This window comes from Panthera onca, chromosome B3 (genome assembly GCF_046562875.1).
Source record: "Panthera onca isolate mPanOnc1 chromosome B3, mPanOnc1 haplotype 2, whole genome shotgun sequence".
NCBI lineage: Eukaryota > Metazoa > Chordata > Mammalia > Carnivora > Felidae > Panthera > Panthera onca.
The window spans coordinates 58,670,927-58,698,459 of NC_138344.1; the positions used below are offsets into that span (position 1 = coordinate 58,670,927).

Sequence of the window (27,533 nt, forward strand, 5' to 3'; positions counted from 1 at the left end):
TTAACAAATACCTACTCCCAAATATCAATCCCCATAAACTGTACTCACAAACTTGGTGGTTAAAAATGGAATTTATGTCTCTTGCCATTTCAAGAGTTTTCTCTATTATTAGATTATATTCTCATACTTCTATCAAGGTGCAGTGGTTGGGGGCTGGGGGGGGGGGGGGATGCTGGCCCTTTAAGGGGGCAGCAAAGGAGGGGCTGGGAGTCTTAAAGCCAGGGCAGCAAACAAGCCAGGCCTAGGCTGCCATGGCTAAACTAAGTGGAAAGAACAGCAACAGTCCAGTGGTGGGTGTCAACAACAAGGCAGCTGTGAGGCCTGCAGGCCAAGTGTGTATCTGTGTGGAAGTGCTTCTCCAATTCCAAACTCTGTCCCATTTCTGACCCTTTGCTCCCTGCAGCTGGACTGGTGAGGGCACAGCATGGGGCTTTAAAATAGTCTGAAAGCCCAGGGTCCTGCTTCAAGACGCTCGGCCAATACTCCTCTGACAACCTTGCTAGGGGGAGATCATGGCTCTTTGAGGATGGATGCCATGACATCCTTACTGAGAAGGAGGGTGTGTCTGGGTTTCTTCCCTGTCTCAGGTTTACCTTCCAGAGGCGGATGGTGTTATCTTACCAGAGGAAACAGCCATGGCGGAAGTCTGCAAGCCTGCAAAGATGACATGTCTTGAAGGTATTGACAATTAGGCTGTGATATCTGGATGAAAAGGCTTGGGGTACAGAGACTTGATGGTCTGGTTCAGTGGATGGATATGGGCCTGGTGTCCAGAATTACTGGCAGTGACTTCCAAACTCTTTGACTTGCTAGCTACATCACACTGGTGACTGAGGTCACTTTTCTGGGCCCTATTTTCCTCTGCTCCATTGTGAAATTATCAATAACAGTCTTGCAGGACTGCTCAGCATTAAAAGGACACATACATGTAAGGTATCTGGTGCATAGTAGGCTTAAATTCCAGTGGGTCCTGGTAGCTGGAACTTGATTGGTTAAGGAGGCACTCAGGGCTGTTATGTGGGGGAAAGCAAGTGGAGAAACCTGGGGTAGTACTTACTGAGGCAATTGGAGAGATATGGAAAGCAAAAGTGGTTGGCACCTGTCAGGTTCCATTTGTGCTAGGGGAGTGGTTAGGGGCAGGTAACGAGGGGGAGACATTGTTTGAAGAGTGTGCTGGAGGTGACTTGTAAACAGAGGTGCTACTGAGAAGCAGCCTCTCTAGAAAAGACTCTTCACGCCTGAGTCCCCATCTACTCCCTCCTCAGGCCCCCATTTAAACCGAGGCCTGAGCAAGTGCTGTGGCTCCTTGGCTCCTGAGGAGGAGCCAGTATCTGCCTCCCAAATGGAAGACGAGGAGGAGGAGGAGCAGGAGATGGATTTGGATCCAGATCTAACCCCAGACTCGGAGGAGGAGGAAGAGGAGGATGAGGAAGAGAGTGATCTCGGGGATCCAGCTGTCCTCAATGCTGTCCACAGCACTCAGGTACCAGGACAGGATGGGGTGGGGTAACTGTTGTCCTGAACCATCTGCAGCTTACAGACTGTTGCTAAATATCCTTGTCTTCACTCCTTTCTAGTCCCTCGCTTTAATCATTTGGCCATGACTACATGACCTCCACACCTTTCTAAGATAAGTTCTGGGTTAACACTTTGTATTTTAGGCTTGAACCTGAGTAGAGACACTCTCCTTCCTTCTTCCTATTTCCCACTTAGTTTCTGATGCTGTCTTCACCTTAAAAACCAGGTCCTAGAAGGGTTGTGCATAGCCCATAGGTGCTCGTCCAGCTCCTGGTGCTGAAGGTGAGTTTTCTTTGACCCTAGGCCCCATGTCTCAGCAGTTCATTCCTGGTATTTATTCCCCTGGATTCCCACAACCAGTGGAGAGAGACCAGGGTTCCCAAACAGAAATGAAATCACTCAGATTCTCCCTCAACCCACTCCTGAGATACCAGTCTTGCCTCCCCTCAAAGGAAGCAGAGAGGTCCTGATCCAGTTGATTTTGATTACAATGGAGGGCCAGGCTTCTACTGTCTTGCATTTTGGAAGTGGTTGGCCTTCCCGCACCCCAAACCCAGTGGATGCTGATGACCACATGGCTCTTTCAAGCCTCATTCTTCCTCCCATTCTAGAGAGGTCTTCTCAACTCCCCTGGAATCAAGGCCTCTGGTGTGTTGGGGATGTCACCTGCTTCCTTGCACTTTCTGTGGCAGGTGAGTCACTTCATTATCCATCCTGTGAGAAAGTAATGGTGTGTGGAGAAGAAGCATGTGGAGTGTACCTTAGTCTGCTCTTGACCTTGCTCTGGAAATGGAGCACCCCAAGTGAGGTGCAGGTATGGGAGGCAGGAGATACCTATAGTCTAGGGAAGGTTGGTAAATGGTAGAGGTGGTCAGGGGACAACTGGCCATCCAAGTGAAAAAGACAAACTAGAGCCATCCTTTCACCTCCCAATGTTTCAGCAGATGAGCAGCATTAAGCTTAGGGCTGGAAAGAGCACCTGCCCTTAGGTTAACTGTGTAATGAGAACATGGCATGGGGTAGAGGAATTGCAGGAAAGCCTACAGGGAGAATAAGAAGACAATTGCAGCTCTGGGGAGGAGGAGTCCAAAAAGAGGCAAAGAAGCATTGCCCCAGTAGCTGAAGGCACAAGAGTCTGAGGGAAGACCATCACAGAGAGGAGAGACCGAGACCGGTGATGACTCACCAGACAGGAAAAGCGTATGCCCCCACACTATCAGGGACTAAGGAGCTGCTCCCTAGGAGGTCACCAACTCTGTTGGGTGAGGTTCTTACGGGAGAAAAGGCAGGTGACAATATAAAGGTGGGAAAGGCATGTGGCAGCAAGAGCAGCATTTGTTGCTGAAGATGCCCTTTTCCCAGACCTCCAAATTCCTCTCTCAGACGCTGGACTACCTCTCTCCTGTTCCTTTCCGGACTACCTTTTCCAGTGCCAGTTCTCCAGCACGACACTTTGGACCTCGACTTCTCCTACCAGACCCAACTCTCTTCTGCAGCCCACCAACCTCATGGCCCCCTAGTTTCAGGTACTGGCTCAGTGAGCTGGGCATCCCAGTGTCTCCCACAGGCTGAACTCTTCTCCAGAGGGTTCAGAAAGTAGTGGTTTGAGGAGGGGTGGAACCACTCCACTAACTGCCACAGAAAAACACCTACAGAAACTTAGTAAGAGAAGTGTGTGGTAGGGTCCAGTCATTTTCCCCTCACAGATGAGGAAATAGAGGCCCAGAAGGACTAAAAACTTACTTGAGGTTAGCTGGCATGGCAGAACTCAAGTTAGGACAGAACTCCCAACAACCAGGCCAAGTCGTTTTCTCTTTTGTCAAGATTTCCCGCAGCCAAATTGCAGGAAAATGTATCTTCGAGGGGAAAGTGAGCCCTGCTGAGCTAGGGTTGTGGTGTTTTGTGTGGCTGACTTTAGGGGAGGCACATGAACAGATGGAGTTGCTTTAGATGTCCAACTGAGGTTACCAGAGGCTAATTGAATGGGAGGGCAGGGAGCTGAGTGCTTTCTTTCACCCAGCCCAAGTTTCCTTCTAAGTCTTCCTAGTCATCTGACCCAGCTCCACCCTCAGCACCAACGGATCTTGCAGCTGCAGCAACATAGTCGAACACCAAGGTAAAGCCTGGATGGGCAGCGGGGTTGAGGGCAGCTCGTATGCATGCTGAGTATTCCTATGTGATTGGGCATCTCTCCAAAGCCCCTACACAAATAACACTCTCCCAGTGTTGCCCACCTATGCACTCTGTTCCATCCTGCCCAGATGGCTCCACTCCCTGCTTAACTCTCCTTGGGAAATTCACTGTGCAGGGGTGGGAAGGTCTAAAGGAATGTTCCTTCTGGCTTAAAGTCCCCCAGCCAAGAAGCCTTGGTCTCAGCAGCCAGACCCCTATGTTAACCTCATGACCCGAAAAGAGAAAGACTGGGTGATAAAAGTACAGATGGTTCAGCTGCAGAGTGAGAACCCCTGCCTGGATGACTATTACTACCAGGTGAGCCCCAGGTGCTCTTCTCCGCCTCTGACCTTGGCGTCAAATGGACCTGGACTCCATCAGCCTTCCAACTTTTTTTTCCAACTTTTAGAGGCCATGTCCAGTCAGGTGGGAGAGACCATCCCTACAGGATAGGGGCCATATTTCTAAAGCTGACATCCCAAGATCGTTATCCTCTATTCTCCTACACTTCAGACAAATGGGATTATTTACAATTCCCCAAACATTGACATTTTGTTTTCATCCTTTGCCAAGAATTTCCCCTACTCAGCCTTGAAATAAGAACTTTTCTGCCTTTGTACACTTTTGTGGATCTTAGAAATGTCTTGTTATAAACCTTCACCTACTTTGTGCTTTTTTAGATATGATACATGAATCTCCTAAATAGTGGGATTCAATTTGTTGAACTGAATAAATGCCGGCAGAAATTTTCACTCCTTACCTTCTGTTCCCTATCTCTCTTTTATATATGAGGCAGGTCTTAACTACTGATTTTGGATGTTGTCTAAGCTGTGTTCCACTTTCTTCTCAACTTCTATGAGCCCCCTACCAAGTTTCCAACCCTTAACCCCTTATTTAGACTAATTTCTTTCTTCCTTTCCACCATGCTTCAAAAACTCTTCTTTCTGCCCAGATCACTGAAAGCAAAATATTTTTATACTCTTGCCTTTTTGGCACTGCTCCTAAGTGAAAGAACTTTATTTAAATCCTTGTTTGACTCACAGTCAGTGGCTTTATTTAGCTTGGGATTTTACAGATTTCTTTGAGAAGATACTAGAGCTGGTGGGCCATTCCTCAGAAGCATAAAACTGGCCTAGAGTGCTATTGGCTACTGGCCAGTTGACAATAGTGCCATCTCTGTACTGCAAGCTCCTCATGGTTCTTCATGCCATCAGATAACTGTAATTTGGGAAAGCACAGGTACAATCACAAAACCAAACAGGGGTTGGGGGCGGAAGATGTGTGCAATGTGTATACTGGGAATAAGGAATGAAAGAAGGTTGCAGATGTTGGGACAGGTTTGCTTCCTGGATTTCCACCTTGCTCTCTGCCTTCTCATCAGACCTGGTGGTGGTATCTAGCTCCTCAGGTCCTTAGTACGGAGACCCCAATACAGATGGCACGATGCCCAACTCAAGATGTCGGCAGAAAGGCCTAAAGTGCCAAGATCATTTCTGAAATGAATGCTGTAGGAAAGGATGTATTAAGAAGTTGCATTTAAGAACCTTAATTCTAAGTTGAGATGAGGATACATTTTTCTATTCCATGGACTCTCAGGAATATTATCAGAAACTAGAGAAGAAGCAGACAGAGGAAGAACTACTTGGGCGAAGGACCAAGGTTGAATCCCTCAAGCTGGTAACACCTTACATTCAGAAGGCGGAGGCTTATGAGTCAGGTGGGACCAGGGCTGACGTGGTGGGTTGGGATAGACATCCGGATGAATAGAGGGTGGAAAGGGGAAGGGAATGTGTTTTTTTGACTCCTTTTTGTGCAGTGGTTCGAATCGAGGGTTCCCTGGGCCAGGTAGCTGTATCAACATGTTTTAGCCCTCGTCGAGCTATTGATGCTGTACCCCATGGATCTCAAGAGCAGGTAGAAGTGTTAACTCTCCAGAACCCTTTTTGTCTCCCCTGTTTTGGAGAAAGGACTGGGGCATTGTCATGCTTGAGATCAGATGGTGACCTAAAAGTGATAAAGAAGTGTGGTCAGACTTTGTGTTAGCCTTTCTGGCTCAATTTGTAGCTCGCTTGAGGCCTGGGCTGCTGCTATGGAGGTGTGGCTGATGGCCTGGGACTCTCTCCTAGGAGATGGGAGCTGCAAGCAGTCAGAGGCTTCAGGTGTTGTCCCGGATTGAGAAGGTGAGCTATCAAGTCCTTAGGGATGAGTTCCTAATTGACCCTTGAGAATGGAATATTGCTAATATTGACCTCTTCCTCTTTTCCCACCCTCAAATTGCCAGATGTTCATTCAGTTACTAGAGCTAGAACAGGGCCAGAAGGATGGGCCTCAACAGCCCTGCTACTCCGAACAGAAGAGCAACCAGGTTGAGAAGCTCTTCCAGGCCTTAAAGACCCAGGAGCAGAATAATCTGGAGTGAGTGTGGGAGGGTCACACCTCCAGCCCAGGAAGGGCAAGATGAGCAAAGACACTGACTTTGCTTCTGCCCCTCCTTTCTGGCATGTAGCCAGAGCCCTCTATACAGAGCCCTGAAAATGTTCTCCTTTCTCACATGTAGGGAGGCAGCAGATGGCTTCCTGCAGGTGCTCTCCGTGAGGAAGGGGAAAGCTCTGGTGGCAAGGCTGCTCCCTTTCCTGCCCCAGGATCAAGCTGTTAGCATTCTTCTAGCTATCACCCACCATTTGCCCCTCCTAGTCAGAAGGGATGTTGCCGATCAGGTATTGTGGCACTGAGCAGAGGATACTTTTGTGGATGGGTGAGGAATCCTTCCACTTCATCCTCTGTCCCCCACCCCCAGAGATGCTGGAGAAAGTGCTGGGCAGGGGGAGGTCAACCTGACACCCTCAGGTGGGTGAGTTCCAGAACAAACTACTATAGGAACAACTGATGAACTTTAGGTACAATAAACAAAATACAGGCATGTGTTGGCACAGGTGTGAGTGTGCTGTGGAGGTTTGAGAAGATAAGGACTCCCTGAGAAGTGCGAGCCCCATGTCCAACTTTGTTAGGGAATCCTAACATCCTAAATAAGTGGGTATTGGAAGACCAGTATTCAGGTTGGAGAGACATGAATAATGATAGGCTGGGGAAGTAACCTGACCAGGAAAGTGCCAAAAGCAGGTCAGCAAGAAAAGGGGGTAGAGGCAAAGTAGGAGGAGGTGAAGTTGTAGTGAAATCTGAGAGAGGCACTTACCTTCTTGCAGGCCCTACAAATGTTATTCAAACCTCTGGGCAAATGTATCAGTTACTTGACCTTCCATGAACTCCTCCAAGGACTTCAGGGGCTAATGCTGTTTCCGCCTGGCTCCTCAGAGCGACCAGTCACTGTGATCCTTCAGAACCAGGTAACACAGTGTGGAGGCTTTTCTCTTGCCACAGATGGCCTTCAGGTGCTATCACAGGCAAGGAATAAGCAAGGGAGTGCTAACTTTCCATCTTCGCTGCAGTGCTCCTCCATATCTAGTAAGCACTAGGATCACCTGGAGAACTCACAGAACACCGGTTCCTTGGTCTCACCCCTAGAGAGTCTCATTTAGTAGACTTGGAGTGTGGCCCATGCATTTGTTTTTCTAACAAGCTCCCTGATGGTGCTGAGGTGGACCTCTAGAGCAGAGGTCACCAAACTTTTTTTGTTTTTGTCTTTAATTTTTTTTTTTTTTACATTTATTCATTTTTGAGAGTGAGACAGAGCATAAGCGGGGGGAGGGGCAGAGAGAGAGGCAAACACAGAATCCGCCGAAGCAGGCTCCAGGCTCTGAGCTGTCAGCACAGGGCCCAACGTGGGACTCGAACTCATGGACTGCCAGATCATGACCTGAGCTGAAGTCGGACGCTTAAACGACTGAGACACCCAGGTGCCCCGTCACCAAACTTTATTGATTATCTCTTTTAGTAAAAAGCTCTGAATCATGTCCCCCATGTGCTTGTCTATAGGTCCTACACATGTGAAACTATACTAAGTACATACCTTTATTATGTAAATAGAAAGATAGAAAAACTTAAGTGAAGACTCTAGATGTGAAAGTTCTGATACCTTCTAATTACCCCAATGGTATATCTTGTGAACCCCTCTCTGAAGATCTTTGCCTAAAGTAATGCTTCATTCAGTGGGGTCCACAAACTACCTGCATCAGATTCCTGGGTCTATTCCTGATGTATAGACTCTGACTCCTGAGAGTAGAACCCACAAGTGTGCATTTAATCAACTCTCCACAAGGATCTTCTGGAAACTTGAAAGCAGTGATTTCCTTCTAAAGGTCTGAGAGTTCTTTGGCCAGCCATTGTAAAACCTGACCATTTTACAAGTGTTGTACTCTATTTTTACATGTGAACCTTCCCTTTTAATTGGGAACGTGGCAGAGCCAGGAAAGCACTGCTTGCCTATGGTGAACTTCTCTTACCTTGGATATTCTATCACTTGCAGTTTGGAATTTCTTTGCTCTATGCCCTGCTGAGTCATGGGGAGAAGCTGGTATCCCTGGAGTCTTCTCTTAAGGAGTCCAATAGTGATAATTCAGCTTGGTAAGATCTTATGGCCTTGTAAATACTATGTCAGTACCCCTGGGATGTATAGGCTGAGTCAGATGAGATATTTCCTGAGTGGTATATTCTAGTATTGGGAAGGAAGTTGTATAGAGAAGGGAAGTTGTATAAAGACAGACAGAGCATGAGCATGTGAGGGGCAGGGAGAGGGTGGGTGGGGAGTATGCAGAATCTGAAGGAGGCTCCAGGCTGTCAACACAGAGCCTGACGCAGGGCTCAAACCCACAAACCATGAGATCATGACCTGAGCTGAAGTCAGACGCTTAACCAACTGAGTCACCCAGGCACAACCCCCACATTTTTTCAATGTTTATATACTTGAGAGAAGCAGAATATGAGTGGGGGTGGGGCAGAGAGAGAGGGAGACAAAGAATCTGAAGCAAGCTCCGGGATCTGAGCTGTCAGCCCACGTGGGGCTCAAACTCATAACCAGTGAGCTCATGACCTGAGCTGAAGTTGGACACTTAACCAACTGAGCCACCCAGGTGCTCCTTTTTTTTGTTTTTTCTTTTTTTTTTTAATACTTATATTGCTCACGCATGAGCATGAGCAGGGGAGGGGCAGAGCGACTGAGAATCTGAAGCAAGGAACTTCAGAGTTCTTAATATAAGAAGGAGCATATGTAAAGCACTAAGTATTGTTTGGCACATAGAAACTCTGCAAATGTTCCCTTAATTGCTACAAGCACAAAGGCTGATAGTGGTGGTGGAAAAATAACTAGGAACCTTGGCCTTGAGTTCTGTTTACTACATAAATACCAAGACTCTGAGGTTTTCTGTCTTTTCTGCCCGCCAGGACAGACATGGTGGTTCTGATCGCCTGGGAGATCGCCCATATGCCGACAGCCTCTCTGGCAGAACCCTTAGCCTTCCCCAGCAACCTTCTTCCTCTGTTTTGTCACCATGTGGACAAACAATTGGTACAGCAGCTAGGGGAGAGGATGGAGTAAGTGATGGCAGAAACAAGGTCCTAGCCCCTTGTTCAAGCCCAGTCTAGGTTCTGTCACTTTGTTCTTGTTTTAAGCTAAGAATATGAAGGATACCTTGTTTTTAGAAGTTGTTCCAGATACCAGCATTTACTGAGTAACCAGTTGGTCCATATTAGGGCTGTGAGGCCTATTTCTTCAGTCAGACTTTTTAATTTATTCCCAGATGGCTTTCCTCATTTATTATGCTAAACTACTTAAGGGCAAGGATGAATAGAAGCTGAATGGTTAATTGAGGAAATATTTGAGGGACAACTACTCTAAGATAAAAGCATGAACAACATGAAAGGTCACTTGTGTCCTCAGAATTTACCATCTGCTGGAAGGAGTCAGATACTAATCAAATAACACAAATATTTTAGAAAATATAATTGTTTACAGTTAACATCTGTTCTCTTTGTAGGCTTGCTTGGATCTATTGATCCAGTTGTTCTGGAACATGTACATGTAGGAAAAGTTTAATCATCAGACATTAGCTATATGAGCTATGTCTTCAGAGATCCAGAGAGTCCAAGGACATTTCTTATGCTTTGATATATTGAAGGACCCCAACCAAAACATTTTCTTATGCTTTCATTAAAAACCTATGTGATATGCCTAAAATGGCATGACACGATAAGGTATAATTAAAGAGCTAAAAGAATGATGTGTTCAAACTTGTTATAAGTTAGGAGATGCAACTTGTGAATGCCCTAAGAAAGTCCTTAATAAAAGGGACAAGGTCTTGTTATGCCTAACAAAAGTATGACATGGAAATTTCTTTACTGTTTCCATTTTTTTTTCTGGTGTATTTATTTACTTTGAGAGAAAACAGGGAAGGGGCAGAGGAAGAGAGAGGAAGAGAAAGAATCCCAAGCAGGCTCCAGTGGGGAGCCTGATGTGGGGTTAGAACTCAAAGTGTGAGGTCATGACCTGAACTGAAATCAAGAGTCATGACACTTACCTGACTGAGCCAAACAGGTGCCCCCACTACTGCCATTTTGTATAAAGAGAAAGTAGCCCTCTTTAAGCTAATAGGATTGGCTATAAATATCTCCCTTGGGGTATGAAATGTTTGTTGATGAATACATGCCCTTGTTTGTCAAGTTAAATTAATCACTGGAATCCCTTTTTTGAATCAGGCACATTTTTTTTTTAATTTTATTTTTTAACGTTTATTTATTTTTGAGACAGAGAGAGACAGAGCGTGAACAGGGGAGGGGCAGAGAGAGAGGGAGACACAGAATCTGAAACAGGCTCCAGGCTCTGAGCTGTCAGCACAGAGCCTGACACGGGGCTCGAACTCACAGACCGTGAGATCATGACCTGAGCCGAAGTCGTACGCTTAACCGACTGAGCCACCCAGGCACCCCGAACCAGGCACATTTTAGGTAGTAGAGTAACAGCAGTGAAAACTCCCTGCTCTTCTGAAGGTTACATTCTGGTTAGTCAGGGGCTGATGCAAAACATTAAGTTGTGATCAATACCTTGGTGTGTCAGGAGTGACTGCAGTGTAATGGTCCAGGAAGGACTGTCAACAGTGGTTACAATTAGGTAGAAGGGAAAGTATTCCACACAGAGGAACTACTGAGCACAAAGCTGCCAAGTGAGAATGAATTTAATGTGTTTCAGAAGAAGAAGGAAAAGTATGGCTAAAGTACACAGAGAAGGTGGGAGGGTGATGAGTTTGGAGAGAGGGAGGCAAGGTATAGATTTATAAGCCATGACTTAAATATTGGAATTTTAACTAATGGGAAGTCCAAATTTTAAACTGGAAAGTGATGTGACTTCATTTTTAGGTCACTCTGGCCTGCTTATTGTTAGAGGAAGAAGGGAGAAAGCAGAGAAAAATGTTCAGAGGTTTCTTCCATCAGTTCAAGCAAAACTTGAAGAGGAGGGGCAGAGAAAGCAGAGAAGAAATTTGGAATAGGTCTTGGAAGTAAGAGTTGGCAGACATTGCTGATAGGCTTGGTAACAGTGGGGGTTGATAGGCTTGATAACCGTGGTTACTTGGATGACTTCAAGTAAAGTGAATGGTGGGTGCCCCATACTGAAGTGGGGGAAAAAAACAAGGAAAATAGGGCTTGGGGAGGGTGGTTAAGAAGAGTCAACTAAGAATTTTCTTAAGGGGATATAAAAACGACAGCAGGTAGTGATCTGTGTACATTAAGGGAGGATTTCTTTTGAGAATATCATGTGGACTTGGTATAATGTCAAACACCCCAATAAAGGGGGAGAAAGCAATGCAGAAGAAAAAATTTTACAGACTCAAAGTCTTAGAACAAGAAGGATGTGAGAAGGATGTGAATCAAAGCAGAAACGGAGGAGTTGGCCTTTGGTTACCTGTGTGTGAATGTGTTAAGATAGTGATGTTTATTAGACCTTCCCAAATTCCTATTACACACCTCTTCTTTCTTCACCCTCTCTGTTCCGCTCCGGCTCTGAAGATTTTTCATCATACTTCCTTGATAAAAGACTAGTAATGATACAGAAACTCTACCACAACCCCACCTTGACTACCCTATTTCTTTGCCCTTTACAATGGATATTATTTGACTTCAACATTCAGGTCAACTCCCTAACAAGAGAGCAGTCCACATTACCAAAGACGTGATACCACCCAGGTCCTGTAAGCGAAAATAACAGTAGGATAGTAAAAGCAAAGGAGAGAGAGGCAGAGAGAGGCAGAAACCGGGTTCCAACAGATGGAAAGCATTTAGAGTAAAAATACAGAGGGTAATGCCCCAGAGCGAGTCAAGTTGCTGCAGCCTGCCTTAAGCCGCTAAATTTGATCCCTAATTCTTTCAGGGTAGTTACGCAAACAGGCTTGAAGAAAAGGCAGATGGAGTTTTGTGGGTCAGGTTGGTGCCGGCCTCCATTGGCGAGAAATGCAATCAGCCGAGAGAGCTCAGCTGTCTGTGCCGGAATCACGAGACAGCCGGCAGGCGGCTACACTGCGCATGCCCAGGACGCAGATCGGCTCAGGTGACCGGAAGAAATGGCCGGACCAAAATGGCTGCAGAATAAGCAGCCGGCAGGGCTGCCAGCTGGGGCAGTTGCAGCTCTAAAGCCATGGAGCGGGTTCTACCTATGTTGTTGGTGCCAGTCCCAGCGGAGGCAACACGGCGGCTGGGATCCCGGGCACAGTTGCACAGAGAGCAGGAGGTTCTGGGGAGCCTAACAGCTGCAGGCAGCCTGCAAGTGCTTTCCTTGGCGCCGAGCGGCCGGAGTGGGGGTGCCTGCTGCCTCAATGGTCCCTTTCGGCAGTAAGTGCTGCGGGAAGGCTGGGCAGTGTGGGAGGAGTCCGGAGCCTTAGTTCGGCTGGCTCCAGTGCTCCCCCCGGGTGTGGGGCAGGGGAGAGGAGTGATAAACACCTGAGAGGTGATCTAGGTGCCCTCTTAGAACCTTTTTCTCGCTTTGCAGCCCCACCCTCCCTTCCCTTGTGAGGGGCGGGGAGGGGTAGGGGGTGGGAACAGAGAAGGTATTCAGCTCCTTTGGCCGCAGGGAACCTGGAGTGGGTCCCAGCTCGGGCGCTGATAAATTCAGCATAGGTTGATTAATCGTTACTGTGCTGTGTACCGTGCCCATTTTCTTTCAGTTAAATCCCTTAAAGATACCAGCTGGGGACAATCTCTAATTTGAATCATCTTGATACCTTTTTCTTGTGCATGAAACAGCGACTGCCTTCACACATGGACTCTTCCCCTCGCCTGCCTCCCTTCTTCAAGGATAGAACCTCGTTTGCCCACTCATTTATTGCTTAACAAATATTTATTACACGCTTACTGTTATATAGGAGCAGTGCCTCAGAAGTTGAACAAAATAGCAAAGGTTGCGTGATTTGGGAAGACCGAAAAAAACAAAAAACAAAACACCTAGTTATAATCCTATACTAACTTTCCACTTGTGTAACTGTTCGGCCAGGAGTTAGAGTTTATGTCATTAAGTTTGAGAGTGTCCTCTGAGTCTTTGGGCTTTTTTTTTTTTTTTTTTAAACCCTTAAGTTTTATTTACGTGATCTCTACACTCAGCATAGGGCTGGAACTCCCAACCCAGGGTCAAAAATCGTATGTTTTCTGACTGAACCAGCCAGGCACTCCTGGGCTCTTTTTAATAACAGAAAACATTTTGGAAACGATCTCCTCTTTAAAACTTAATGTAGTCAAGAGGGGTCTTGTCTTGGAATCTCCGGGTTGTGTAACAGTGCCTGACAGTAGAGATGTGTTTGTTAAATAAGCAACTGGTTTACTCAGTTTGGTATTTGTATTTTTTACTCCTGATCTCTAGCTGATAGGAAGAACAATCTCTCCATAACGGAAGTTAGTTTATTCAACTGCGTTAAGTACCTATGGTCACAGTCCCCTAAAGAAAGGAATGAGAGAAAAGCAGAACTCTTTAGGTGTTTGAGACTTAACAGAAGACATGTACACATGAAATGAAGGCATTTGTAAACTGCATGAAATTACTAGAAGGAAGAAGGATTAAGAGGGATTTATTTTTTATTTGAATTGAATTTTAATTCAAGTACTTCATAGGGTAAAAAATAAGGATAAATCTATAGTATTCAGGGCTTATCTCAAAGTGTATATGGCCCTTTTTATATGTTGAAATCACTGTACATTCTATAGTTATTTTTATTTAACATTCCTGTCTTTTCATGTGACAGTATAGTCCATATGCTACTGATGTTAATGGTGTTACTGTATTCTTCCTTTTTTTTTTTTTTTTTTTTTCAACGTTTATTTTTTTTTTTTTTTATTTTTGGGACAGAGAGAGACAGAGCATGAACGGGGGAGGGACAGAGAGAGAGGGAGACACAGAATCGGAAACAGGCTCCAGGCTCCGAGCCATCAGCCCAGAGCCCGACGCGGGGCTCGAACTCACGGACCGTGAGATCGTGACCTGGCTGAAGTCGGACGCTTAACCGACTGCGCCACCCAGGCGCCCCACTGTATTCTTCCTTTTAAATATATCTTAATTTAATATTTTTTATATTTGACCATTCCTATTGTTTTCCATATTTTCAGTGTAAACAGTCAGGAATTGAGTGTTCCTGAAAAATCATCAGTCCAGGTATAAAGATAGAAATATAAAATGTGTCAATATTTTTCTTTAATAAGGACAAAAAAAAATCGTCTGATTTTTTTTTTTAAGAAATAAAATTTAACTACTTCTGTATATAAAAAAAGATTTTTTTGAACGATAAAGCTTTATCAGCATGGTAGCCTCCTGCCATTCCATTGTTTTCACAATTGGGTCCTTTTATTTTTTTAATTTAGTTTGAAGCTGTCGCATCATTCACTATTCTCTTTCCATCATTACACTGCTGTAAAACTTCTGTAACTGTGCTGTCTAGCATGGTAGCCATTAGCTACATGTGACTCAGTGAATTTTAAATATTTCCTCAGTTGCACTATTCACATTTCAACTGTTCAGTAGTCACATGTGGCTGTTAGCTACTGTATTGGACAGTGCAGATATATAGAATAGTTCTGACCAACGGAATGGAAAGTTCTCTTTGTCAGGGCTATTCTATAATATACCCTCTTCGAGTCTTCATAGTCTATAAATACTAACAGTCACTTTTTAAGTCCTCGAAAACATTTAAGTTAGCAAAACCTACTTTGTTAAGTTTGAGCATCACCTCTTATAAAAAATACACATATTTGGTTGCTGAAACTTATCCTTGTGACTGTTCCTTTAAACATTTCATCAGACAGGATTTAGGAAGATAATTCATCATGTATTGCTCTATGTCCCCTTTCACCAGTCACTCGTATATTGTTAGCCTGAAGGGGGCTCAGGTAGAAGAGGGGCAAAGTCCCAGAGCAATTTACATTCCCTTAAAGCCAGTATAGGACTAATGCTACTACTCCATGAATTAAAGAATTGTTCTTTACTCATTCTGCCCTTCTACCCTCACCATTGTGGGTAAATATTACTGTGGATAATAGAATATAATAATCTATGCTTTTTCCTTAGCTTTGTATGGGACGCGTCTCATAAGAGCAGCTCACCAACAGACAAGCCCAAACTGCTTGCTCTTAGTGAGAATTATGAACTGTTTATCTATGAATTTAATTTGAAAGATGGAAGATGTGATGCAACCATTTTGTATAGCTGTAGTGAGGAGACATTGCAAAAGCTCCTTGAAGATCAAAATATCAGTAAGTATTTACAGGTGGTCAGTCTGTGACATCACTGTGAAATCTTATATATTCTGGGAAAACTTGTTATAGAGATGAAATCAGGGAGGGAGATTTGCCTTGTTAAGTACAATAGCCACTACCCACATGAGGCTTTTGAGCGTTTGAAGTGTGGTTAATGTGAATTAAGATGTCCTCTAAGTGTTAAATACGTTCCAGGTTTTGCAGGCTTAGGATCAGAAAGTAAAATATCTCATTCATAGGTTTTTGTATTCATTACATGTTGAAATGCTATTTTGGACATTATGGGGTAAATAATACATAAAAATTAGTTTCACCTGATTCTTTTTTTTTTGGTGCAACTAGAAAATTTAAAATTCCTTGTGCAGTTCGCATTTGTGGCTGATATATTTCTATTGGATAGTGCTGATCGAGACTGGTTACCCAGCTGTTTACTTTATTTCATCCTGAAGGCTGCAGAGAGCAGAAATGAAGCATTCAGGCTTTATATTTAAGCAGTAGCATACTGGACACACTTGATTTTAAGGTTCCTTCTTTTTCTTTTTTTTTTCTTTTTTAGATTTTTTTATTTTTAAGTAATCTCTACACCCAACGTGGCCGAACTCACAATGGAAGAGTCACATGCTCTAGTAGCTGAGCCAGACAGGTGCTCCCCCATCTTGTTAAAAAAAAAAAAAAAAAAAAATCTGTGATTGTTCTTGTGAGGTTCCCAGGATAAGTAGGGTTTTTTTTGTTTTTGTTTTCTTTAATCTTGTGTACTATCAGACTCGGACCATAAACAGAAGGAACAGAGATATTGTAGGCTACCTTTATTCATCCCCTTACCTACCTACCAGTGACCACTTGATTAGGTGGGTATGAGCAGTAACTGCCTAGAGTTGGACTAAGTGCTATTTCTTCTTCATTTGATCTGTTTATGATATGTTTACAAGATCAAAATTGCCAACTGTAAAATTGTGACCAGTGAGTTTGAAATACTATGCTTTTGTTTCCTAGGTATTTCCATATTGTCTTTGAGAATTCTGTCATTTCACGATAACACTTCACTATTGCTCATCAACAAATGTATCATCGTACACCTTATATTTCCTGAAAGAGATGCTGAGGTTGGAGTATGCAGCTGTTTTACATTACCCTTGCCTGCACAGGCAGCGGACAGGATTATTGACACGCAGCTCTGCAGAGGAATTCTCTTTGTTTTGAGTAGTTTAGGCTGGATCTGTATCCTTGGCAGTAAAGATGTGGATGTGCAGGGGAGGAGAATGCCTTAAAGGATGAGCCTTTTTTAGGCTTTTAGTTTTAGGGACTGGTATATAAGTAGAATTGTTAGATTTTCAGTTTAATTCAGGGAAAAAGATCTTTATGAACTTAAAATACTCAACTATATTGTTTTGTATTCCATTCAAATATTTTTTAGTATATACTTTTTTTTCATAGTCATAATATTCCAACTTGTGTTCTTTTTAAATTATATATGCTCTGTATTACCCATTTATTCAAAACATGCTTATTAAATATCTACTATGTGCTTGTTCCAGAAAGGATTTAGAGGGCTGCTTATGATGTGATGCATACATTTTCATATATGAATATAATCTCCTTATATGATGATTCCATCATATTAGTGAATCATATGGTTTGCTTAACTACTTTTAATTTGGTTTTGGAAACATTACAGTTTTTGTTTCCAGCAGATCTGTAGATCAGATCATCAGCAAAATTGTTTTGAAGACTTGAAAAATGACCCCTTATATGATTTTGGAACTTTTATTTCTGAATTAAAGGGATGGTTTGTCGGTTTTAGATATAAAATAGCCTTTATTAAAATTTATTTTGTAAAAATGTCATAAAGTGTTGCATTAACTTCATCTTTGTTGCCAGGTTATAGAACGGTGCTGTCCAGCATGTTAGGCACTAGGCTTATATGGCTGTTGTGCACTTGAAATTGGCTAGTATGATTGAGAAACTGAATTCTTAATTTTACTTAATTAGTTTAAATTTGAAAGCTGATACTTGATTCAGTTATTGGAGAACTTTTAAGTATATCTAAGTTCTCAAATGTGAATTTTAGGAAGTTTAAATACAAATCAGGTATTTCCAATGGAAATTTAGTGTCTAAACTGTGGTTTGCTGTAAGTGTAAAATACCAGATTTTGAACACTTACATGAAAAGGTGTAAAATATCCCAATTTTTTATGTAAATTACCTGTTGAGATGGTAATATTTTGGATATATTGGGCTAAATAAAATGTATTACTAACATTAATTTCACTGGTTTCTTTTTACTTAATAGGGCTACTAGAAAATTTGCAATGACAAATATGGCTCACATTCTATTTCTCTTGGAAAGCACTGTTGTAGAACAGTAGTGGAAAATATTAGCAGTGTATCAGAGCCTGTCACAGAGTGGATTTTCAGCAAGTATTGCTGAATGAACTCTGTATCAGGTTGTTTATTGGGCCACCAACTTCACATTCAGCTGGTTACTGTGATCAGGGCTGCCTCTAGTGTCCACTCTTCCTTTTGTTACTATACCCATAAGGTTGCAGCGATGAAGTCTATAAGCTCCATCCCATCCTGTATTTTAAGTGTTGGGGCATACTTAAGACTGGCATTTTCTTTAACTCTAACTCAAAGACATTTTTGACACTGTGGATGGTAGACATGTAGCTCATGTGGATTTAGCACTTCACCAAGAAGATATGTGTGATGAGCAGCAACAGGAGCCAGCCAAGGTTTCTTCATTTACTTCGCTGAAAGTGTCTCAGGACCTAGATGTTGTGGTGATTATCAGCTCCTCCAACTCTGCAATTGCTCTTAACTTAAATTTGTATTTCAGGTATGTAAATTACTGCCGTCTCTAAGTTGAGGTAAATAAAGCCTTAAGAGGTTAAAAAGTACTTGTTAGGGGGCAGCTGGGTGACTTAGTTGAGCATTGGACTCTTGATTTCTACTTGGATCACTATCCTAGGGTCGTGGGATCCATGCTGAGCTTAGAGCCTGCTTGAGGTTCTCTCTCTCTCCCTCTCCCCCACTCACACTTTCTCTCTTTAAAATAAAAACGTTTAATTTAAAAAATGTACTTGCTAGCTTTTTTTTTTTTTTCCTGAGAGAGCAAGTGGGGGAGGGGCAGAGAATCTCACGCAGACTCCATGCTCAGGGTGGAGTCTGATTCAGGGCTTGATCTCAGGAGAGTGAGATCATGACCTGAGCGCAAATCAAGAGTTGGACACTTAACTGACTGAGCCACCCAGGTGCCCCTTGTTAGCTTTTTTAAAAACCAGTTTAATTTCTCTATTCAGCTAGTTCATGTTCTAGCAACTACATAGTGAGGTTGTTACTGTAAAATTGTGCAAATGATCGTTGGCTACCTTTATTTATATCAAGATTTTGGTTTTGATTTATATGTTTTACATATAGCTTATATCATCATGTAAGTTACAAAGTAATCAAGCACAGTTTTAAAAATAAGTACATAATGTATAGTATAGCACAGTTGACTATTACACATTGTTTATTCCTTGCCCTACATTAAAGTAGAACAAAAATGGGATTTACCCTGTTTCAGAATTGCTTCTTATGTGGCTTAGGTTCCTGGAGCCTTGGGGATTACTTTTCTCTTAAAGAACTTTGATAATATATATTAAGGTAGCTTTCTCCAGCTAAGTACTTCCTCAGCTGTTTCCCTTGAAGGACCCACCCCAGTTACTGTCTAAATATATTAGTAAAAATTGGAGGCTTATTTGTGTTACTTTTAGATTTAGATATTCAAGTTGCTTCTGATTTTGTCATGTTTGAGAGAGGTATGATGTGAGAGGCATATGTAAATACCCCAACCTGTACATTGCAACTTATCTAAAAGTAGGCTAGTCCGTATTTATGACTTGTGGCCTTCAGGGCCATTCAAAACCATTAGGATTTTTGGTCCTAACTTAATATGAATGAGATAAACAAATCCTTGAGTAATTGGGAAGGCACTTTGATGGGTTTTATTGCCTATCGTTTGGATCACAAGAAAGGACAAATTCATTTTCACATACCTACTGAACCTCTTCCTACTGTGTTTTTTTTTCTTTTGTTTTAAATGGACTTGACCTTAAAAAAGAAAAAAAATCTTTGAACAAAGATGATTCGCACTTTCTCAGATCATATGCTTGTTTACAGTAGGCCATTTTTACTGACTGAAACATACCCTGGTATGTAGAATTACGTTCTAATCTACCTTGGAAAATAATTTGATAGATGAAGAGGAGGGAAAGCCTACTCAGCCACTCTGATCCTTGAGTATAGGGAACATTCCTGTGGATGTTTTTTGTTTTGTTTTTGTTTTAAGTTGATTTATTTATTTAGAGAGAGAGCAAAAGTGGGGAGGGCAGAGAGAGAGGAGAGAGAGAATCCTAAGCAGGCTCTGTACTGTCAGCTCAGTCAGTCCCACCAACTGTGAGATAAAGACCTGAGCGAAAAATCAGTTGCTTAACCGACTGAGCCACCTGGGTGCCCCCCTGTGGATGTTTTGGTAACACTTCAAGAGAACTCTGAAGACTGCACCATGCACATTGTTTGAACAAATTGCATTGAACTCAGTTACTGTTACATCACCCAAAGAAGAGCTGGTGTTTGCTTACCAGTAAACTTAGGAATCTAAATGAATGATCTCTATTTACTAATTACATGAATGCTCTTTAATTAGTATAATTTCTGGAATAGACTGTATTTTCTTGTTTTTTTTAACTTTTATTAAATGTTTTATTACTTTTTCTTAACATTTATTTTTGAGCGAGAGAGCACAAGTTGGGAGGGGGGTGCAGGGAGAGAGGGAGACACAGAATCTGAAGCAGGCTCAAGGCTATGAGCTGTCAGGACACAGACCGATACAGGGCTTGAACTCACACAATGTGTGAAATCATGACCTGAGCTGAAATCAGACGCCTAACCGACTGAGCCACCCAGGCACCCCTAATTTTTTTTTTTTAATTTTTATTATATTTTTTGAAAGAGAACTCGCAAGCAGAGGAGGGGCAGAGAGCAAAGGAGACAGAGGATCCAAAGCGGGTTCTGCTCTGACAGCAGAGAGCTCGAACTTAGGATCAGTGAGATCATGATCTGAGCCCAAGTCAGACACTTAACTGACTGAGCTACCCAGAAACCCCTGCATATTTTTTTAAATTTTTATTTTTTAAAAATTTACATCCAAGTTAGCATATAGTGCAACGATGATTTCAGGAGTGGATTCCTTAATGCCCCTTACCCATTTAACCCATCCTGCCTCCACAACCCCTCCGGTAACCCTCTGTTCTCCATATTTAAGAATCTCTTATGTTTTTGTCCCCTCCCTGTTTTTATATTATTTTTGCTTCCCTTACCTGATGTTCATCTGTTTTGTATCTTAAAGCCCTCATATGAGTGAAGTCATATGATATTTGTCTTTCTCTGACTGACTGATTTCGCTTAGCATAATACCCTCTAGTTCTATCCACATAGTTGCAAATTGCAGGATTCCATTATTTTTGATTGTCAAGTAATACTCCATTGTGTGTGTGTGTGTGTGTGTGTGTGTGTGTGTGTGTGTACACACCACATCTTCTTTATCCATTCATCCATTGATGGACATTTGGGCTCTTGCCATACTTTAGCTCTTGTTGATAGTGCTGCTATAAACATTGGGGTGCATGTGCCCCTTTGACACAGCATACCCATATCCCTTGGATAAATACCTAGTAGTGCAATTGCTGAGTTGTAGGGTAGTTCTATTTTTAATTTTTTGAGGAACCTTCATACTGTTTTCCAGAGTGGCTGCACTAGTTTGCATTCCCACCAGCAGTGCAAAAGAGACCCTCTTTCTCTGCATCCTCGTCAACATCTGTTGTTGCCTGAGTTGTTAATGTTAGCCATTCTGACAGGTGTGAGGTGGTATCTCATTGTGGTTTTGAGTTGTATTTCCCTGATGATGAGTGATACTGAGCATTTTTTCCTGTGTCGGTTGGCCATCTGGATGTCTTCTTTAGAGAAGTGTCTATTCATGTCTTTTGCCCATTTCTTCACTGGATGATTTGTTTTTTGGGTGTTGAGTTTGATAAATTCTTTATAGATTTTGGATACTAACCCTTTATCTGATACGTCGTTTGCAAATATCTTCTCCCATTCTGTCGGTTGCCTTTTAGTTTCGCTGATTGTTTCCTTTGCTGTTTAGAAGCCTTTTATTTTGATGAGGTCCCATTAGTTCATTTTGCTTTTGTGTCCTTTGCCTCTGGAGATGTGTTGAGTAAGAAGTTGCTGCAGCCAAGGGCAAAGAGGTTTTTGCCTGCTTTCTCCTTGAGGATTTTGATGGCTTCCTGTCTTACATTGAGGTTTTTCATCCATTTTGAGTTTATTTTTGTGTATGGTGTAAGAAAGTGGTCCAGGTTCCTTTTTCTACATGTCGCTATCCAGTTTTCCCAGCACCACCTGCTGAAGAGACTGTCTTTATTCCATTGGATATTCTTTCCTACTTTGTCAAAGATTAGTTGGCTATACGTTTGTGGGTCTATTTCTGGGTTCTCTATTGTGTTCCATTGATCTGAGTGTCTGTTTTTGTGCCAGTACCATACTGTCTTGATGATTACAGCTTTGTAATACAGTTTGAAGTCCAAGATTGTGATGCCTCCTGCTTTGGTTTTCTTTTTCAAGAGCTTTGACTATTCAGGGTTTTTCTGGTTCCGTGCAAATTTTAGGATTGTTTGTTCTAGTTCTGTGAAGAATGCTGGTGTTATTTTGAAAGGTATTGCATTGAATGTGTAGATTGCTTTGGGTAGTATTGACATTTTAACAATATTTGTTCTTCCTATCCAGGAGCATGGAATCTTTTTCCATTTTTTTGTGTCTTCTTCAATTTCTTTCATAAGCTTTCCATAGTTTTCAGTGTATAGATTTTTTACCTCTTTAGTTAGATTTATTCCTAGGTATTTTATGGTTTTGGTGCAATTGTAAATGGGATCGATTCCTTGATTTCTCTGTCACTTCATTATTGGTATATAGGAATGCAACCGATTTCTGTGCATTGATTTTATATCCTGCCACTTTGCTGAATTCATGGATCAGTTCTAGCATTTTTTTGGTAGAATGTTTTGGATTTTCCGTACAGAGTATCATGTCATCTGTAAAGAGTGGAAGTTTGGCCTCCTCCTGCCTGATTTGGATACCTTTTATTTCTTTGTGTTGTCTGATTACTGAGGCTAAGACTTCAATACTATGTTGAATAACATTGGCAAGAGTGGACATCCCTGTTTTGTTCCTGACCTTAGGAGGAAAGCTCTCAGTTTTTCTGCATATTTTATTTTCTAAGTGTGTTCTGAAGTTTATTTTTTATTTTATTTTACTTTAATGTTTATTTATTTATTTTGAGAGAGAGAAAGAGTATGAGTAGGGGAGGGCCAGAGAGAGAGGGAGAAAGAGAATCCCAAGCAAGCTCCATGCTGTCAGCTCAGAGCCTGTCTTGGGGCTCTAGTTCACAACCGTGAGGTCATGACCTGAGCTGATGTCAAGAGTCAGACGCCCCTGTGCTCTGAAGTTTAAAAGTGTTTTTATCTTTCCTGACTCCTAGTTCTAGCTCTTCTTTCCCCCTGATACAGAATGTCGGTTTCTCCTTTTCATTTTATCCTTTGAGATCTACCTCTCTCATGAAGCCTTTGCTTACTAAAACCCCTTCGATTTGTAATTTTATATTCATTTTATAATTTTTCTCCTCTGTGGACTTCTGTAGCACTTTTGCTTTGAACTACAGTTTAGCACTTAGTTATGTAGTCTTGTATTATTTCTCTAATTTTTTCATGTTTTCTATAGAGTTTGTAAGCAACTTGAGGACCCAAACTCAGGGTCTGTTCTTTCAGTTCATTGTCAGTGACTTTTCTTCCAATACTCTTACCCTGGCTTTGTCTTTGTTTGAAACCGTTCCTCCCTCAAATCACTACCTGCACTTTTCACTCCCTGACCACAGGTTCCCGAATTTTCTGTGTCACTCAAGTACCCCCACTTTACTTGTCATCTGACCTCATTGGAATTTCCAGTTCATTTGACTTTTCACTCTCTAGCCTCCTCATGTCTTTACTCCCTCCCACTCCTCTCCCTTCTCAGCATAGATTCTGTGACTCATCATTTCAATCACTTTTTTTTGCTTGTGCCCTAAACTCTTGCTCCTCTCTGTGGTAGCACTTGGTCTGACAAAATCTTTTTTTTTTTTTTTTTTTTTTCTTTTTCACTCTGCCTTTTCTGCCCCTGCCCCCAAGCAACCAGGCACTTGTGAGAAAACCACAAAGGAAAATCGATACCACTGTGAGTTCACATTTGCTACCTTCAACTGGTCTCTCAGTATTGTCTGGAAATTTTACAATGATTTTTCATGAGCCCATTTTTTTATAACAGTGTTTTTAAACCTCCGTTTTCCCCAAACCTCTGCTCATCTCTTTATCCCCAAGTCTTCTTAGGTAACTTTATCTCCTACTCTATAGTGGAAGTAGAATCCATCTAATGAGAACTCCCTCAGTTTCTCACATTAAGTTACAAACCTACTTTCCTGTGCCCATCTCCTCATCTTCCCTCCTATTAAAACAGATTCCCCTCCTTCCATGAAGGCCTCTGTGCTCTGTGCTCCAGATCCCATTCTTTTCCTTCCTTCTTAGGGACCATTTTCCATTTGCTTTCTTTATTTCTCCAACCTCTTTCTTTTTTTTTTTTTTTTGTTTCGTTTTTGAGAGAGAGAACATGAGCAGGGGAAAAGAGAGAGGGTGAGGGGAGAGAGAGAGAATCTCAAGCAAGCTCCACACTGCTAGCACAGAGCCCGATGTGGGGCTCTAACCCATGAACCATTAGATCATGACCTGAGCTGAAATCAAGAGTCGGACGCTTAACCAACTGAACCACCCAGGTGCCCCTCCAAACTCTTTTAAGCATTAGATCCATATCTAATTAGTCACCAGATCCTAATCATTCTACCTCCTAAGTGTTTTTTTGAATCTGTCTACTACTCTAAACTCCTTTGTTATCATTCTCACCCATGTCACTGTCATCACTTACCTGAACTAAGGTAAGGTAATGGTTTGTAATTGGTCTCCCCATGTCTGCTCTTACCCCATCAACTTCATGCTCTGTGAAGTAGCCAGAGTGATGAGTTAAAATGCATATCTTCTCAGAGAAACAGCCAGATATGAACACCTGGGGACAAGGTATCCACCTTTCATTTGGGGGGATGGGAAACTGCCTTCTCCATGCATCATCTTTTCTCCCTGTCCCCTGCCTTTTCTAGCTTTTTAAAAATCAATCCTTGATACATGTATGTTAACATATTATCTTCAAACTGTTGAAAGGGTTAATAGCAGTATAAGTGCTCAAGGTTTAAGTGCCACTCTTTCTCCCCCAGCTACTCTTCTATATCTGATCATATTGCTTTTCTTATTTAAAACCCTTACTTAGCTTCCCTACCCCACAAGATAAAACTAAAAATCCTTAGTAGCCCATAGAGTCTTGCACCATCTGTCTCCTGCCAACCTCTCCAGTCTCATCTCAGGCCACCTTGCTTCTCATTCACTATGCTTTAGCTACCTTTGCCTTTTTTTGTTTCTCAAAACACAAAGAAAAACTCTCTTTCTGCAAATACTCTTCCACCTACACCTGCACCTGCACTTACATTTTGTCTTTCTAGTTGGTATGCATTCCCCTGATCTCAGCCTAAATCTTACTTTGTGGTGACAGTATTGTGAACGGTTAAAAGCCTGGGCTTTATGGTCACACTGACCTGGTTACAGTTCCACTGTTTCTCTGGGCCTTTGTTTCCATATCTATAAAATGGGGGTATGTTTACCTCATAGGGTTTTTGAAAGGCTTAGTTTATATAAAGTTTTATGGGCACTTGGGTGACTCAGTTAAATGTCTTCACGGCTTCTGGGCTCAAGCCCCATGTTGGGCTCTGTGCTGACAGCTCAGAGCCTGGAGCCTGCTTTGGATTCTGTGTCTCCTTCTCCCTCTGCCCCTCCCCCCTCGCACTCTGTCTCTCTCTCTTTCTCTCTCTCTCTCAAAAATAAATAAACAAAATGTTTTAAAGTTTTAATCACAACATCTGCATTATCATAAATAAATGTTCTTATTTCTTTATAAAGCTAACTGCCCATAAATGTCCAATTCTTTTTTCTTGATTGAGATATAATCAGCACGCAACATTGTATTAGTTTCAGGTGTACAACATAATGATTCAATATATGTATATGTTGTGAAGTGAGCACCACAATAAATATAGTTAACTTCCATTACCACACATGGTTGCAAATGGGTCAAATTCTTAGGGCTGACTTTATCATTCTGCTATAAACAATGGAGAAAAGGAGTCCTGTTCAAAAAACCTGTCTATACTGTTCCTTCTATGTGACACCCCCTTCCCCTCAATATTTAACAGTAGTAACACAGATTTGGATTCAATCATCATTGTTGACCATGGCTATCATTTTAAAATGTAGGCAACACCCAGGACACCTACTATGTGAAAGAACTCAAGAAGACATGCCTGTTGAAGGCCCTAAGGGGATAGATGAAGATGATCCTGTTAATTCTGACTACAACATGAAACTGACCAAGTTTTCCTTTCAAGTTGATAGGTACAGAAACTTCCCTCTTGGGTTTACTTTATTCCTTTTTTTTTTTTTTTTTTTTGGTCATACTCTACCTTTTTACTAAAGGGCTTTACAGAAGTAAACACTTTTTTTTTAATGCATCTTCTTCATGATATAGTGTTTTATGTAGTGCCTTTCACTGTAACAGGTGTGAGTTCTACCCTATCTTCCAGGTCTTGGAAAGCTCAGCTATCATCATTGAATGAAACAATAAAGAGTTCCAACCTGGAGGTTTCCTATTGTGCTCCGTGGTTCCAGAATATTTTGCATTTGGAGTCTCCTGAATCTGGTAACCCCAGTACCAGTATGCCAGGCTGGGCCTTCATTCCACCAGACATAATGCACAACCAGTATAATTTTCCACAGAAAGATCATGCCAAGACCAGGGATCCAGGAAGATCATGGAAAATAATGCACATTCATGAACAAGAGGAACCTATTGAGCTTAAATGTATGTCTGTGACAGGATTCAGTGCACTGTTTACTTGGGCAGTGGAAAGGACGGGCTGCACCATTGTCCTTTGGGATTTGGAGACCCAGGGCCTGCAGTGCTTTTCCCTTGGCCAAAAGTGTATTCCTATAGACAGTTGTGGAGACCAACAACTCTGCCTTGTTTTGACAGGTGAGAATAACTCGTGTCAGGTTGAAACCCATTGCTAAGAGGTGTGCTTGCTTTCTTTTTTTTAAAAATTTTTTAATGTTTATTTGTTTTTGAGAGAGAGCGAGTGAGCATGAGCAGGGGAGGGGCAGAGAGAGTGGGAAACACAGAATCTGAAGCAGACTCCCGGCTCTGAGCTGTCAGCACAGAGTCCGATGCGGGGCTTGAACCCATGAACTACAAGATTATGACCTGAGCCGAAGTTGGACGCTCAACCGACTGAGCCACCCAGGCGCCCTGAGAGGTGTGCTTTCTTAACATATTTTACTTCTGCTCAGGTGATGTTAGTGCCTACACTGTCCTCTAAGTGGTAGTCTTTCATGGGGAAACTTGGTGTTACTCTTGGTACTGTTGTCTCATCTATTTGATTTTTAATTAAGGTTATTTTTGCTCAGCTCAATGCTCTGACGCTAAAGTCAGAGAAGTGTCAGAGTAGTAAAGGTTGGTTTTATCCCAGGGAGTCTCCTCTTGACTTGTCTGTGCAAGCAACAGTAGTAAGCTGGCTGCTTCTGGGCCATATGTATGTGCACCGCAGATTCATTCTATTGGGCTTGCACTATCTAGGCTTTTAAAGAAGACTGTATTATAAACATATAAAATTAGAGGATTTCTAGCTGTTATTGAAAAATTATTAGATCTGGCAACACTAGCCCTGCATTCCTCCGTAGTAATTTATGGGTTGAAGCTGAATTTTGGTTCTCTTAGATGGGCTGTTTTCTTGTTAGTTTTTTCTTGTACTTGTCTCACTACCCGTTTGATATTTCTCAGTCAGCAGTTATGCCATAACCTCCTACAAAGCTATTGAGTGATGCAATTGAACTATGTGTGTGTTGTTTTTTTTAATACCCCATATTTGGAAATCCTATATTTCTGTGTGT

At 42.2% G+C, this 27,533-nt stretch overlaps 2 protein-coding genes across 3 annotated transcripts in view; both read left to right on the forward strand.

Annotated features, from left to right (window-relative positions):
• Window positions 1–251: 251 nt before the first annotated feature.
• On the forward strand, window positions 252–9,872 carry PATL2 (PAT1 homolog 2). Its single transcript, XM_060617369.2, has 16 exons — window positions 252–332; window positions 588–678; window positions 1,266–1,483; window positions 2,130–2,210; window positions 2,881–3,044; window positions 3,557–3,634; window positions 3,867–4,008; window positions 5,287–5,407; window positions 5,507–5,604; window positions 5,817–5,870; window positions 5,972–6,105; window positions 6,248–6,407; window positions 6,894–7,034; window positions 8,114–8,211; window positions 9,028–9,177; window positions 9,621–9,872. Exons 1-16 carry the CDS (start codon window positions 252–254, stop codon window positions 9,637–9,639), a joined length of 1,830 nt encoding a protein of 609 aa, XP_060473352.1. The 3' UTR covers window positions 9,640–9,872.
• A 2,297-nt stretch (window positions 9,873–12,169) lies between these two features.
• SPG11 (SPG11 vesicle trafficking associated, spatacsin) overlaps window positions 12,170–27,533 on the forward strand; it is an 86,903-nt gene continuing 71,539 nt past the window's right edge. The window contains exons 1-6 of one of the 2 annotated variants that reach the window (XM_060618693.3): window positions 12,170–12,462; window positions 15,179–15,363; window positions 16,360–16,584; window positions 18,001–18,202; window positions 25,845–25,982; window positions 26,171–26,619. In XM_060618693.3, coding sequence (XP_060474676.2) covers window positions 12,269–12,462; window positions 15,179–15,363; window positions 16,360–16,584; window positions 18,001–18,202; window positions 25,845–25,982; window positions 26,171–26,619 — 1,393 coding nt within the window. In that variant the 5' untranslated portion in view covers window positions 12,170–12,268. The remainder of the gene's footprint in view (window positions 12,463–15,178; window positions 15,364–16,359; window positions 16,585–18,000; window positions 18,203–25,844; window positions 25,983–26,170; window positions 26,620–27,533) is intronic. The other variant, XM_060618694.3, reaches the window with a different exon arrangement.

Coding starts and splice junctions, on each gene's coding strand:
- PATL2 (XM_060617369.2), top strand. CDS start 252: ATGGCTAAACTAAGTGGAAAGAACAGCAACAGTCCAGTGGTGGGTGTC. Junction 3,635..3,866: donor CAACATAGTCGAACACCAAG/GTAAAGCCTGGA, acceptor TCTGGCTTAAAG/TCCCCCAGCCAAGAAGCCTT. Junction 4,009..5,286: donor TGGATGACTATTACTACCAG/GTGAGCCCCAGG, acceptor ATGGACTCTCAG/GAATATTATCAGAAACTAGA.